This window comes from Telmatherina bonti (assembly GCF_933228915.1).
Source record: "Telmatherina bonti genome assembly, chromosome: 11".
NCBI lineage: Eukaryota > Metazoa > Chordata > Actinopteri > Atheriniformes > Telmatherinidae > Telmatherina > Telmatherina bonti.
This window is the reverse complement of record NC_136629.1, coordinates 10,346,821-10,363,077: the sequence shown is the minus strand read 5'-3', so window position 1 is coordinate 10,363,077 and position 16,257 is coordinate 10,346,821. Positions and strand designations below refer to the sequence as shown.

General features: G+C 39.9%; 1 protein-coding gene across 1 annotated transcript in view; it reads right to left on the bottom strand.

Annotated features, from left to right (window-relative positions):
- LOC306762256 (B-cadherin-like) overlaps window positions 1–14,316 on the bottom strand; it is a gene marked incomplete at both ends in the record, with an annotated part of 28,179 nt that extends 13,863 nt beyond the window's left edge. Inside the window, 4 exons of the mRNA XM_079248698.1 lie at window positions 330–470; window positions 1,073–1,288; window positions 1,845–1,933; window positions 14,226–14,316. Coding sequence (XP_079104824.1) covers window positions 330–470; window positions 1,073–1,288; window positions 1,845–1,933; window positions 14,226–14,316 — 537 coding nt within the window. The remainder of the gene's footprint in view (window positions 1–329; window positions 471–1,072; window positions 1,289–1,844; window positions 1,934–14,225) is intronic.
- Between the last annotated feature and the right edge of the window lie 1,941 nt (window positions 14,317–16,257).

The following is a 16,257-nucleotide window of genomic DNA, read 5'->3' as shown; positions in this document are numbered from 1 at the left end:
TGCTCCCCTTTTACCCAAAACAAAGATTTAAAGTAGATGTTTGTTGGAAACTTTGATCTAGTTTGTGATGTTTGTCGTTTTTCAGTCAGCAGAACACCTTTCTGGTTAAAATATGAGCTCTGGTTAAAATCAGAATAAAAACTGTTTTATAAATATTAATGAGATTTGTTGTGAAGCTTTGTCTTTTACAGCTTTGGGAATGTAATTGTGTCTTTACTAGAAAGTAAACTTTAAAACTCTGGGAAATTAAGTTGTAAATAAACACCATCATGGTCCATGAAGGCCCAAATACATAAATACAGCTCAGTGTCAAATCCATTTCCTCTTACCTGAACAATTGTTTGAGGGAAGGGGCCTCTGGAACCCTCTTGAACGGTCATTGGAGGAATAACCCAATCCCTCTTCCTCCTCCTCAGACCTTTTACAGACTTGGGGAAGTAGATGATGGACACATTTTCATCAGCTGCAGTCTGAAAACACACCAACATTTTATCCATATGGAGATGAACTGTGAGATCTAAAATCAAACTTCAAATTCTTCATGTTTTAATGGCCCTCAGACCCTCCTGGGTTTCAGTTCACATGTTGATCTCTTGACAACAGTCACTATCAGACACTGTTCACATCATCAGATCAGATTTTATCCATGTGAAACCTTCTCCTGTCTGGTTAAACCTCATGACGATGAAGCCAAAGCAAACCCAAACTGGACGTCAAAGTGTTGGCGACCAGTTCAGTCATGGAAACCTCAGACTGGACCAGGCTGTTTCTTCTCTTTACTGGTCAAAATTCTGTCAAATACACTGTTTTCATGTTAAAACTAGAAATTCACCCAGTAATGTAGAAGAAATGCAGCTTTCTTATTGGAGCTATGACAACCAGCTGACAACATGGAGGCAGAGTGTTGTGTGGATGTGTGGCCACAGAGTGGCAGTATCTGTTAAAGACAAAGCAGCCGTCCACGCAGAGCTTTCTCACCGTAGGTCTGCCTACAGGCCCTTCACTGACAACATGGTGCAGGTGTGGTTCAGGTAACCAGAAGATACTAAACTTCTGACACATTTAAACCCACCTCTGTGTTGTTACTGGAGTCCACTTTACTAGGATGCTGCTCAGCCTGTCCACTGTCGTCTCCATGGTGATGATCAGCATTATGGTGGTGGTCTTGGTGATGGTGCCCAACATGGTGCACCACCATAACAGGAACAGTAAGTTTGTGACCTTGTGAGTCCCAGGAGTGGATGTAGAAGTCCCGACGTCCCTCATGAAGGCGGACATGTCTCTTCACCTGGAGGAGACAAACATCAGCAGAAGTTACAGACATGACTGGATTTAGCTGTTCTAGTGTCTCCTGCCGCAGTTACTTTTTCCTTAAAGCCGTGACAGACTCCTGCAGTCATCATCTACCCACACCAAACACACCCACACTGGGTTCACTGCAGCATATGGTGTTGTTTATAATAGAGTCTGGAAATACTGACTCAGTGATACGATATTAATGTAAAAGTATTGTAATACTTTATTGACTTTAGATGGATAATCCAATATTGGATTCAAGAAAATAATTAGATATTACAAAATAATAGTGACAAAGCTCTACTTTAGTGGTAACTATGGTTTCCAGGTTTCAGACGATCATTTCCATTATCCAAAAACTACTTTGAGTAAAATTGTGTTACGTTTAAATAAGAAAACCGAATTTTCTACATAATGAAGTACTTTAATTCCTTATCTGGGGGGGGAAAAAAAAAAAAAAATCTAATTTACTAACCCAAATCCCACATAATTTAATTATAACGCTGACACATGTAGGTGTGAAGGTAAACCTTTTAAACAACACTCACAGTTAAGGTGCCATCCGACTGAACGTTGAAGCGACTGTCATCCGTACTGAACACAAACTGTGAACGGCTGGTGCAGTCAGTGAATCCAACTGGTAACAAAAAGAAAAACATCATTAGATAAACCAAAGAAATTATTTCATATCAAACTCAGCATACACACCTGACTGGTCTTTCTGAGAAATCACATGCAGTAAAACCAATAAACCCAAAGAACAACAGAAGTCTACCAAAGCAAGCTTGGTACTCTCATTTCCTCTTAGAAAACTGGGTCAAGAACGGACAGATGATGGGATCCAGGTGATAAAAAAAAAAAAAAAAGTAGCAAGAAGTTAATTTGAGGCAGTCTGAATGAATTTTAACTAAGAAAATACCTTCAGCAAGCTATGTTGAGAATTCCTACAGAAAACATGACAAATTTGGTAAGTATCTGGCATAAATGGCAGATCAGGGACATAAATTATCAATATTTGCAGATGACAGATGATGGGAGAGTTTACTTGCCAGACCCACAAAGATCCATTTTAATGTTACTGTAATTACACTTACTGTCTCACAACAAATCTTCCATTTTGACATAAGCTGCCACTCAGATCACATATTTAGGAGTATTAATAAAAACTAAACTAGAATGCTTTATATTTCCTCATTAGACAGAAGATGACTGAAGACAAATAGTTGGAACCATAGACCAAAATTCCAGGCTTCAATTGACAAATACCATGGATGGTGTTTAAAGGACTATTAGTTCATCTGAAAACATTTGCTGCTATAAAACAAGGTGGAAAGAAAAGAAACAGAATTTAAACAAGTTCTTGTTCTGGCTTGGTCGGGAAGAAAAGACAAGATCAAAAATGTAAACTGGTGTAACGACCTACGTCTACAAATATGGCTGAGCATGACTATGGAAGGAGGCAAAATGAATGCAAGACTTTATTCCAAACTGGATCGTTGTGCTAGACGACACAAAAGCATATCAATACAAAACATTGATCTCACTCATTGGCAATAATAATAATAATAATAATAACTAGAAAAATTGCTGTTCTTGCAAAACAGCAGTGTGAATGCTTTCATGCTGAAATGCTTGAACTGTAATGCTAATTAAAAAAAAAAGTCTGAACAAGGCTGAAATAAAAAGAAACTTGAAAGAAGTGTTGAAAGCAAAAACTGATGTTTAAACAGAGTTAAAATGCCTGAAAGCTGAGCTGAAATAAGTAGAATATGTTTGAAGATGGCTAAAGTTTGATTGTGGAAGGATCAGATGAAGTTGTACAGCTGAGGTCAACAGTTGAAAGATTTATAGGTCAAAATGGTGTTTCAAGTTTGAAGTTACTATGAAACTGAAGAAAGCAGTACAAGTGTTGAGGCCTGAAATGGTGTTTAAAAGGTGTAAAGAGGGTTGAAAGTTGAACTGAAAAGAGCGGAGGACAGTTGAACATGGCTGAAATGTCCTGGTTGAAGCCATTCACTGAAGTATATATTAAGCTGAAGCCATTACTACAAGTTTTGAAGCGTTAAATTTTGTTTAAAAGGAGTGAGGAGGGTTGAAAGTTGAACTGAAAAGAGTGGAAAACAGTATAACATGGCTGAAATATTCTTGTTGAAGCCTTTCACTGAAGCGTACAAGCCATGAGTACAAGTGTTGAAGCCTGAAATGGTGTTTAAAAAGGATGAAGAGGGTTGAAAGTTTAACTTAAATGATTGCAAGCGACTTTTGGTCGCTTGGAGGGCCGTAGCTCAAAATCTGTAGGTCCCAGCTCTTTCATTCTTGGACTGAGTTAAAGCCAAGACGATTTGCAATGTTTTGATGTATAATTTGTGTCTGTAGGGCAAAAGGCTAAGGAATTATGAGAATTTGTTCGTGCATCAGAAAGTTTTAAAAATTTAGAGTGGAGCTAGAGTGAGAGCGAAACAGCGATCGCCAAAAAGCTGAACGATTTTAAAACTGTGATATTTCGAAAACGGTTGAAGATATCAAAAAGTTGAATAGAAGTTTAATAGCTGAATTTCTTGTGACTTGTTTAAAGTTTGAAAGAGTTGAAAGTTTCTGTGGAATGTTCAGCTTTTCCCATTCATTTCAATGAGAGTTGAAAATCAATAAAATGATAAATAATTTGAAATTGGTTGAAGATACCAAAAATTTGAATAGAAGCAGGAATGAGCTGAACGAGCTGAACGTTTTGATACCAAATTTGTTCAAATCGGTTGAACACAACTGAAATTATTACGCGCCAAAAAAGGTACGGAAGAAGTAAGAATAATAAATAGATAATAATAAAGAAAAACAGGAAAATTAATAAGCCGGTAAAACTGGCTGCGGGGCCTAAGCTTCAGTTCGGTTCTGTAAACTTGTCAGACATGTTACATGTCTGTATGTCAAACCTTGGACGAGCTGGCTTGAACCTTGAATTTCCCCTCGGGGACAAATAAAGTATCTTTGATTAGAAAATCAAAAATTTTAAATATATTTAAGTACAGCCCTGGCCATTGTGGTTAATGACCTACTTTTAAAGAACGCACAAAAACTGAATTAACATTTAACCCTTTATTCAACCACCTTTTTTTTTTTTTTTTTTTTTTTTTTAACAAAAGAGTTTCAAGAAAAGAAAGAAATCAACTTAAGAGACCAGAGAGTCTTAACTTGTAATAAGTAAATAAATAAAGAAATAAATAATCAACGAAAGTGACCAGAAAATCTGATAAGTACAAAAATAATCTTTTGATGAAAACAAAAACATCCATCCATCCATCTTCTGCCGCTTATCCGGGGTCGGGTCGCGGGGGCAGCAGCCTAAGCAGGGAAGCCCAGACTTCCCTCTCCCCAGCCACATTTGCCAACTCTGCGGGGGGGATCCCGAGGCGTTCCCAGGCCAGCCGAGAGATGTAATCCCTCCAGCGTGTCCTGGGTCTTCCCCGGGATCTCCTCCCCGAGGGACGTGCCTGGAACACCTCACCAGGGAGGCGTCCAGGAGGCATCCTGACCAGATGCCCGAGCCACCTCAACTGGTTCCTCTCGATGCGAAGGAGCAGCGGCTCTACTCTGAGCCCCTCCCGGATGACTGAGCTCCTCACCCTATCTCTAAGGGAGAGCCCGGTCACCCTGCGGAGGAAACTCATTTCAGCCGCCTGTATACAAGATCTCGTTCTTTCGGTCACGACCCACAGCTCATGACCATAGGTGAGGGTAGGAACGTAGATCGACTGATAAATCGAGAGCTTCGCCTTCTGGCTCAGCTCCTTCTTCACCACGACAGACCGGCGCAGAGTCCACATTACTGCAGACGCCGCACAGATCCATCTGTCGATCTTGCGCTCCATCCCTCCCTCACTCGTGAACAAGACCCCGAGATATTTAAACTCCTCCACTTGAGGCAGGACCTGACTCCCGACCCGGAGAGGGCAATCCACCCTATTCCGGCTGAGGACCATGGTCTCAGATTTTGAGGTGCTGATTCTCATCAACAAAAACAGATTAGCTTATTTTGGTGAGACTAACTCACTTTTAGTTTTAAGCAGTTCAGAAACTGGTAGGATGAGGCTACCATGTAAACAAACATGAACAAAACCTGTAGGCAAAAATACCTTCTCTTTCAGCCAAGCATCAGCCTGGTATTTAACTGATAAATTTTATTCATATAGCATTTCTTTAAGAGATCATCTTCAAACCCCATCCTCCTGCAGGTGCTGCTAGCTCTAGCACACCAGAAGCAAAGCAACCTTTCCCATCAGTATGGTTCAAATCCCTGTGGTGGAGAAATACTCGCAGACCAGCACTTCACATCACAGGACAAGGGTGGCAAAAGTAGTTTGAAGTCAGCAGTGATGGGCAGTAGGGCTGCTCAATTATGACAAAAATTATAAATCACAATTATTTTGACTGAAATTGAGATCAATTATTTAAGACAATTATCCAGTAGGGGCTGCACGGTGGCACAGTGGTTAGCACTGTGGCCTCACAGCAAGAAGGTCACTGGTTCAATCCTTGGCTGGGGAGTGGCCTTTCTGTGTGGAGTTTGCATGTTCTCCTCGTGTATGCGTGGGTTCTCTCCGGGTACTCCGGCTTCCTCCCACCATCCAAAGACATGCATGTTAGGTTAATTGGTTACTCTAAATTGCCCCTAGGAATGAGCATGAGCATGAGCGTGAGCGTGAGTGGTTGTTCGTCTCTCTGGGAAAGGCTCCAGCTTCCCCGCGACCCTGAATTGGATTAAGCGGTTTAGAAAATGAATGAATCCAGTATTTATAAACAACACTCCGCGTCGTGGTGTTCTGGACTCCGTGTCGTGCATTATAACCGTCTAACGGACGGTTCCAGTTGTTTAATCCGCTTTTACCGCTTATATAGGAACTATTTTACGTTGGATGTACGTTTTATGCCAAACAACCGCTGTCAGGCTGCAGCGCGTTTCTCTCAGTCATCTGTTTAAAGACGGCTAATCTGAACCAGCTGATTAACGCGTTGCTATGGTAACGCCCCATAACGGAGGGATATTACAGTGTTTAACTCGCCGAACTATGTATAGGAAAATAATGCAGCCAGTTGTCACTGACAATGGTATAAACTATGTTTAGGTGAACTTCCACAACCTACTGCAGTTATTCTACATTGACCTGCAGCCGGAGCCGACTGAGACTGGCCGCCTGGGAGTGCTTTAGGACGGGAGAGGCTCCCGCTGCTCCTTCCTTACAGTAACTGCAGAACAATATGTGCCTTCAAGTCAGTCACCAAAACACCAGAAAAGTCTCCAATAACTCCAGTAAAAGTTGATAGATTTGTCGCTTTTAATAAAAAAAGTCTGATTTAGCGAGAAAGTCGCCAAGTTGGCAACAGTGTCTGAACGAAAACAAAGCGGCTGTGGGAGGAGTTTACAGCACAGCGCTGCAACGCCAGAGACGCTCGATTAGCAGCTGAAGACAGCAGGAGAGGAAACTGCAGAGAGAAAAATAATCTAACCCTTTTATTTTTATGAAGGTGGAAAACCCAGATCGTAATCGAGATTAAAATCCGATTAATCGCCTAGACCTAATGGGCAGCATATCTCTCCCTGTGAAGCGTTTTACTTCATGGCTAAAATCCTGATGTCATGTTTATTGCAAAGGAGGAGGCCTAGTATGGTTTGCTTTGTGCTGCTGCTGGCAGAGGTTCCAGAGGGTTTCTAAACGATGTGGAGCCGTGCTGGGGGCAACACAGCTCCAATGCTTGCAGGTGCGAGCAGCTTGGATGGTGAAGCAAGTCGATCGTGTTAGTAGACGTAGTTTTTACAAATGACCTGACTTTGCTTTCTTGTCTCGCTTGTAAAATCTAACATATTGGCATGTTGGTGAGCTGCTGAAACATTTTCCAGGACAGTTTTCTTCACATCTCTTGGCTGCTGTGCATTGCTGTGCATGCTTCTGCCCAACACCACCTGAAAACTGCCCACATATGAGGGATTTGCCCCAGTACCAATGTAAACATGATTTGCTGAACAAATACCGAGGTGAAGGTCAGGAGAAAAAGTGATTTCTGAAGTTCTGTGGGAAACTGACCAGTGCAAACACACTACAGAGAGGTGGATCAAGCTCATTACCGCTGCAGGAGATAGCAAAGCTATTCACAAAGGGAGAATATAGACAAAATCATTCATTGTTAGACTGGAGTTCAACTCCAGACATGAGTCTCTACAAAACCCATCAAGGACAAGATGATTCACCTAACAACCTCCATCTTGATTCAGAAGACTGACTCAGCTCCTGCAGACTCCACCATTGTGCTGTATCTGTATGTGAACACTGATGATGCAGTCTTGCCTTTTTAAATGCTAAAAGCTATAAAATCCAACAATTTAGCTAATTTAACTTATTTCTAAGCAGCACAGATAAATGGTATTATTATAGTAGAATACTATTAATGTTTTCATATTGTGGTTCAGGAGCCCAAAGATTGTCTTTTAGAACTACTTAAATTTTTTACTCCAATATTGTTTACTAGCTGCTTTAAAAAAAAAAAAAAACACACACACATTAACATGCTACCCAGACATCTCCACCAACCACTGTGATTACATGCTGCTTCCTACAGGTAAACAAACTTTATTCATATTTTCACAACAAGCAAAGATGTGACGATCTGAAGCAGCAACTCTACATGTAATCCTGGTCTTATTCACCTTCAAACTAACAAACGTGCACAACAACAGCTGCTTTGGAAAGCCTTAACACTGCATGAAAAGCAGAGCCTGCTAAACAGGCTCAGAGACTTTGTTTTGGTGTAAAGGAGGAGCGTTGCAGAAGGAGCAGAGTTCGCTGCAAGCCGAGACCTGATGGTGTTCGCCCTACTTCTGAGAACAACTAATCTGTAGAGGGATCTGAGCCATAAGAAGCATTAATAGATGACTGAATGCTCATCAATGCTTCTGAGCTTTGTACAAAGCAACAACCCCCCTCTACACACACACACACACACACAAAACCAATGTTACAATTCAATTCCCAGCTCTGTCAAAAGACTGAAAGGACAGCTTCCTGGTTTAGTCATACCTTTTCCCAGTCTTGTGCCCCGCCTCAGCTGCTCTCTGGTCACTCTGAATATCAGCAGGTTGGACTCGAATCCAGGTGCACACGTCTCCTCCGCAGCATCCACAGCCGAAGCCTGGAAGAAAGAAATTTTTTTTTTTTTTTTAATCAAACTTGAATTAAAATTAAATACAGCTTTAAAAAAAAACAAACCAAACCCTTCACAACTCTGAGTAAATACTAAGTTTTAGTATCAGGCAATGTAAGAATTTTAATACCACAAAATGTACCAGGAAACTGCAGACTTGTATTCCTTTTATTTATTTATTTTCTTTTACTGTTGAATGTCTAAATATTCAAACAAAATGAGCACCAGCACATAATTATTGCTGTTATTTTGGTTAAAGAAACAAGTTTATGGTGAACTTATTTTGATCTGATAAAAATCTTGTAAAATGAAAGTGAAAACCTAAAGAGAAATTGCCTACTTCCTGGTATTTAACCGAAATACTTTATTCACATAGCATTTCTTTAAATATTCAATTTAACAAAACGACAGAAAAAATGTATAAAAATAAAATAAAACGACATCACTGACTAAACCTGGAGGACACCTTAACATATATCAAATAAAATCTGAAAAGTGATTAAATCTTGCAGGAAATAATCCTGTTTTCCACGTCATGTGTAGAAACGAATAATATTTATGCTTTCTCTGGGATTAAAATAAACATACATGCACATGATGCTTGTAATAATATTGATTACGCAGTTAGGTATCTGATTTAATTAGTTAAAAACTGCTTTATTTATAAATTAAAAAGTATAAACGATGTTTAGAAAGTTTGAGCTGGAATTTAACCTGTTGACGTCACCAACGGAAGCAGGGCGAGGCCCGCGTGCACGAACCAAAACCTGAACGTTAAAAAAAAAAAAAAAAAAAAAAAAAGTCGTTTGCGTCGATTCTTAAAGAATAAAACCCAAATACGGACGGTATCGTGGTATTTTCTTCTGCTTCTGGTTCATCCACCACCAGCGAACCTAAACTATGAGCAGCATACCTGTTGTTGGACCGAAATCAAAACCTACTCTATCAGTGAGATAAAACATTTTCTCAGCGAAAGTGGAAGAAAAGAACCACAAAGTCGTGATAAATTAAGACAATTACCGTTAATTCGACTCAAACTGTTTTAATTACAAACAGACAACGAGAAAACAAGGAAAACTGACTGTAAAATGGAGTTTTAAGGTCAGAGAGGAGGTCTTACCTGTAAAATAACTAAAAGTCCTAAAACCGCGAACCAAGCGGTCCCCATTTGTGTCGTAAACCTCTGGGAAATATTCCTCATAAAAAACTGAGACAAACTAAAATGAAATGGATTTAAATATATTTCCGTGTGCGTCTTCGTCAAATAGTCGTCTCCTTGTTTCAGTGTCTCGCAGAATCTGGTCGGAAAAAAGCTGCAACAGGTACTCTTAAACGTATGACGTCACGCCCAGGTGTACCAGTTCCGGTGCCGCATATGGTCATCAGTCTGAAAAACACCTTCAGAGACAGAAACCCGGAGTTTCTGTTCGCTTCTGGTCATGAGTAACCAGCCAGAATCACCGCGGGTCACAGTCTGTTAAGCCATCCCTGGTAATACTGAGGAGAGAGTCAAGTAGCTACTGCATTTCAGAGCTTTCAGTCTCATTTCCTTTCACCTCTCTCTCTCTCTCTCTCTCGCACACACAAACACACACACACTCAAATAACCCAGGAAGTCAACCCCACTTTACTATTTGCTCCGTTTCTACAAACTTTTATCATTTGCAAAGTTATTCCAGCTGATAAACCTCCAACAGCCCATTAGAAACCAATAGAAGCAACACAGTAATTTAAATGAAAACATTAGTAGCCTACCAACAATGATACTTAAATTAAGCTTCAACAATTTAAATGATAGATTATTATAATTTTAATAATATAACATGGATTTTTATTGACTTTCTTCTAATTTATTTTCTGCAAAAGGCAAGTAAAAAATAAAACAAACAAGTGTAACACCAGTTGTTAATAATACACAACAATTCTTTAAAACTTTAGTTTTTGCCACCACATCTAAGTAATACAACAAGTTTAAATAAATACATAACAATCAACCTCTAATGTCGTGGATCGGGGGTATATCTGTACCTTTCCTATGTAACTCAGACTGACATGAAATAGAAGACTCATGAAAGTAAAAATACTGTTTGGTTCATTATTTCAGCTATAATTTATGGACATTATTATCTTTTTTTTTTTTTTTTTACCAGCCAGACTGCAATTCAAGCAGTTCAGTCTCTGTGCTCAGCGGCCATGGTTGAAGACAGACTAGCTCAGGGGGGTCCAACTCTGCTTCTGGAGGGCTGCAGTCATGCAGGTTTTAGATATTTTCTGCTCTAATACACCTGATTAAAATGAAATGTCTCCTCTCAACAGCTTGCTGTCAAGTTCTGCCGAAGCATGTTGACCCATTGTTGCAGCAGGAAACATTGAAAACCTGTCAGACAGCAACCTTTGAGGACTGACTTTGGACATGCCCGCTCATAAGTGGCTGCTAGCTTACCGTAGAGGTCAAATATTCAATGTGACAATATTGTGACCTTGTTTTTTAATAATCTATGGATCAGATAGTTAAAATTATCTGTGCTTAGGGAAATGATCATTAATATAATAATAATTATTGCAGGTTTGTGCATTTGATAGAAAATGCATGGATGGAAGTTCATCAAGTGACTTTTAGATGCTGATTTAAAAACTATTTTTAAAAAAAATTGCCAATTCAAACGGTGTGAACATCATATGTGAAACATTTTTCTCACTCTGCAAACACAAATGCAGACATTTATTCGCTGGAATTAACCTTAAATTTCAGGTTTATCTGCTGAAAAAAATCAGCAACTGGAGGATTTTTCTCTCCTCATAGTTGTTCCATAGTTTAATCAAGTGGAAAAATAAGAGCTGAAAATGTCAGGAATCTACTGAAAACAAGTCTAGTATGGAGGTACTGTAACTCTGCTGCTCTGGGAAGTTTAATTTGGCTGAACTGACGTGTGAAACGCTGACGTGTAAAACTGTGAATATCCTTCTTACCGCGGTTTTTCTAATGATTCTGTCGTCAAACTCCTAAAGATTTTGAGTGAAGAGCAATGAAAGACAGGGGATTTCTCTAAAAGCAATTAAGTGATTTTATCTCTTGTCTTTCCCCTGCATAAGTCGTCCATCTTTCCCACACAAAGAGAGAGGGATGTGGCGGCATCGCCAGTTCTGGTCAGCTCACAGTGGCCACCACTTAGCCAGTGAAAGGGTCAGTATGGGATGTAAAGAGAAGGAGAGAAGAAAAAGGAGGAATGGAATGATGAGGGTGAGTGGGAGGAAGACAACAAGCGGTTTCAGATTACACTCTTAGCTTCTTAAGTTTGATGTCTCACTGATTCTCTTCTTTGTATGTAATTGCTTCTTTAATGTCTTTGTGGAGCGCTTGCCTTCCATCAACAATGTATCTGACATGATGCGGACGTGTGTATGCATGGAAAACACTGAAATATGTTGCAGTTTTTATGGTTACATCTGCTCAGTAAAGTAGGATCCCATTTGGTCCAAGGAGTCATTTACTTATAATAACTTTTTTTTTTCTTTTTTCTTTAGAAAAAATGTCTCAAAAATGAAAAGTTTAACCAGAAATTTTGATAGAAATTTAAAAGCAAATTCCAAAAACATCATATAAAACTGTAAACTCATGAGTTTTGCAATGGAGATGGTTTAAAGTGGAACTATTTTGCGCATTTCAGACTAATTTTTATTTCTGAGACCAGAAGGGCTGGGATTGATCGAGTTATTGTCACAAATGGCTTTATTTACTTCAGACCGACCCTCTCCGTAGGCTGTCAGATCAGCCTGCGGGCAAAACGAGTGGATTGAGACTCTTCCGCATTAAGCCCCGCCTCCCGCCACTGCACTACATCGGGAGCGCGCACCGCACCTGCTTTCGCCGTCATTGTAACATCTCATAAACAGAAGGATTAGGCTGATATGAACTCAATAAAAAAAAAAAAAAATACAATGTCAACACACAGCATCCAGCCCTACATGTTGGAACCTGAATCAGAGCCTGAAAACGAAGTGGAAAACAGCAACCCACAGCAACGAATGCAGCAGGATGTCTCTCTTTGGTAAACTCACCAGCCATCGTTGGAAATAACTTTATCCCACGTTTTCCACCCGCCTGATGTATTTGTACATGCCCTTGTTAACCAGTAGAAGGTAACCAATCACCGAACCTTATCCCCCGGGACGTCACAAGGATTTCCAAGTAGAAAAAACTCTGTAAAACAACGCGTTTTCCGTTGACATGGAAACCGAACGGAGAGAGTGTTGGAACTCAAACTCAAACTCAAACATGCGTTTAGGTGATAAAAAACAGTGTCGTTCACATGTCTGATGAGGATTCAACACTGTAGAAAGCTCAGAAAACTGCAAATACCATCATAGCACCCCTTTAAGGGATTTTACTTTGAGACCAGTAATAATACAACAAGTCATCTTAGACCAGTGCTTCTCAACCTCTTTCTCCATTGTACCCTTTTTAGGAATAATTTCTCAGCCAGGTAACTCCAGAATCATCTGCAGGTAAGTAAATAAGTAAATAAGAGCATAATAAATAATAAAACTTTACTTTTCTGTTTGTTTTAGCACAAACAGTAATACGTCCTTTTAGAAATTATTATGGATGGGAAATTTCTGGAGAAAATTAAATGAATTTCAGTAATATTTTGCCTCAGTTATATTTCACATAATTTTACTTCTTTACATATTTAAATTTATTATGTATTTTACTATGTACACATTAGTTATTTAAATGGTTTTAAACAATGATAAACTGTAATATTTTCCATGACTGGAGACAACTTTAAGTCAGTAAAGAAGTGAAATCTGATGCGGAACCGCCATCTTTTCTTTCAGACTTGTAAATAAAAAGCTTGTGTTTCTATGGGTGCAGCTTATGTTGTAATTCTAGCTTTTCCAGCACATTCCATAATGGTGACATGTCTGTACCGATACGAGCTGCCTCTCTTCAACGTGCATGAATCCGTAAAGACAAACTGCGGTGAGTTAATGAAGACATTTTATCAATGCTAATCATCCAGAATCCACGTGTGAAGAAACTCATACTTCTGCAGCCGATGTCAGCGTGAAAAAGCCGACATCCATGTGTAAAAGACACGTTATCGTGAGGTTGTGACGTTGGAGCAGCGTCTCAAACTGGGAAGGCCTGACTTCCTTTTCCCCAGACAGTTCCTCCAGCTCTTCCACAGTAATCCCATTTAGTTCCCAGACCAGAGACACGAGCCTGGGAACTCCATGTCCACATCTCAGAGACACTGGAGATTTCAACAGCTGGGACGTCATAACATTTCTGCCATGAGTCAACAAGAACACAAAAAATATCACCTCTCATGTCAGGAAAGATTTTCATCACTGATCAGTTTGTTTTTTTTAAATTGAAAACTGAAACTGCAGCAGAAATCTGAACAGTCAGAGAAGAAGCTGAACTGATACATGAAATAAACTTATAAACGAGTGAGAACAACTTTCCTGCTGAGTTCACATCAAAGTCGTCTCAAGGTACTTTTACAGACACAGTCCAGGTCAGTACAGTTCATCCTAGACCACTTAACATAAATCCACTATGTAATCCATGTTAGTCCAGTTTGTAAGAACCATGTTTGTGTCAACCAGTTCATGAAATAATGGCCTAGCGAAGGAAAACCCTGATCTGAACCAGGAGGGAAACTCTCCATCAGAGCCAGAACCTGGAAGGAAACCATGAAGACCTGCACAGGGTGTACCCTGCCTCTCACCTGCTACCTGCAGGGCTTGCCTCCAGCTTTCCTGCAACCCTGAACTGGACTGAGTGGTAGAGAAGTCCAGCATGAGCTGCTCAGTAGACATGGGCTGTGGGGGAAACCAGCAGAAACCGTTTCAGAGTGAACAAACAAGTGTGTGACCTTGTCTGTGTCTCTGCTACAAGACTGTGTTTATGCCAGTTAGATTCCTTATCTCATGTGGAACTTCTGATATCAACGTTTTCTCTTTCACTCTCTCACACACACACACACACACACACACAAAGTGCCCTGTGAGTTTCCACTATCTCCCTGGTATGTGCCGCATCCCAAACTCCAGAAGAACTTCAGTTTGGATAATTAGCAGAAAAAGCAGCAGAGACTTTGTCAGAGAAAAAAAAAAGTTTATACATGAAATTCCTTCAAACAAAAGTCACACAGAGCTTCAGCTTCACAAAAGGAAGAACAAAAAGGAAGTGAAAGACAATACACACTAAGAAGAAGAAGAAATACTAAAGAATTTACCGTTCATGCGAAAACAAAAGTATAGGAACTCGTGAAACAAAAGTGAACATTAGAGTTGGTAGAATATGAGAATTATTGATGTGAGAATCCATCACTGTTCAGTCCAAACTGTTTAATGTCTCTCATGTATGAATCTGTGACCCTTTCATCCAGTTACAGAGTTAATAACCTCTGACAGGACATGACGCTACCCTGCATGTCACATCGTGTCTGACTTCCCGCTCCCAGATTGTGACAACCTCATTGTGTGGTTGGAGAATTATGATTAGCCATGAAAATTGTGCAATGAACTGATAACTGGCCTGAGACCACATTCAAAAGCTTTGTGTTTCACCAAAATTAAAAAACATATATGTTCAAAAAAAATGTCCAGATGTATAAAACCGAGCACATTTTCTTTCTACAGCTCAGTGAAGAAAAAAACTGAGGTAGTTTCAACCTTTATGTTTTCTCACACTGAATTTATTTAATTTGGATTGTGTTGTTTATTTTATATACACATACTCTGATAGTGGAATGTACTTTTCTTTTGTGTGCTCAAAAGTGTGCTCAAAATAAAGCACAAAAATCAGTCAAGACACCTCTCCTGTTACCTGGTGTCCAATCAGTGGCAGCAAACCCCGCAGTAAGGTAGAAGAGGAAGTTCTAATGTATCCAGTTCAGGGAAACACACTGGCCAACATTATAAAACGGCAAAAGAAGCCATTAAATATTCTGAGAGACATTTTACAGCTTGTTTGTGCCGTTGTGGCTCCGTCTACATGTACATGCTAAAACTAATTACATACACTTTTATACACAAGGCATCAGAAGTAATAGCTAATAGACACTCGCGCATGCTCGTAACTACCCAAGAAGGTCGGAAAACTTCTATGTCCATTGAAATCGCCATAGAGAGTCGTCTCTACCAGGGAAATGAGAACTATGCCAAAGGGTTGTTGCACATTTGTTCCAGTTGAAGAGGAGAGAAGTCACGTAAACATGGAATTAGTTTTCACCAACTCACCAGCGAGTTGAAATGAAATGAAATGAAAATACTTTATTAATCCCCAAAGGGAGATTCAATATAGTAGTATATAATAATAATTCATTTGAGGAGGTCTTGTTTTGGAGGCTGCTGGCTGCTGGCAGGAATGATCTTCTGTATCTTTCAGTCTTACATGGGACCTGAAGAAGCCTCTCACTGAACACACTTTGTTGTTTCATCACTGTGTTGTGGAGAGGGTGTGAAGAATCCTCCATCATCTTCATCAGCTTGTGCAGCATTCTTCTTTGGAAAATCAGCTCCAGCGGCTCCAGAGTTACTCCAAGCACAGAAGCAGCTTTCTGGATCAGTTTGTTGATCCAGAAAGCTGGTTTAAGTTACTTGGATTCATGCAGTCATGCCAACTGGAAGCTCATGCCCCAGCACCGGTTATGCCGTCCTCATTTCATCTATTTCATATATAAGACACAAAAAGCATCATTGCCCGTCTTCAGACATGAGGGGGAAGTTGTGGGACAGCAGCCCGAGTAGAAGTCT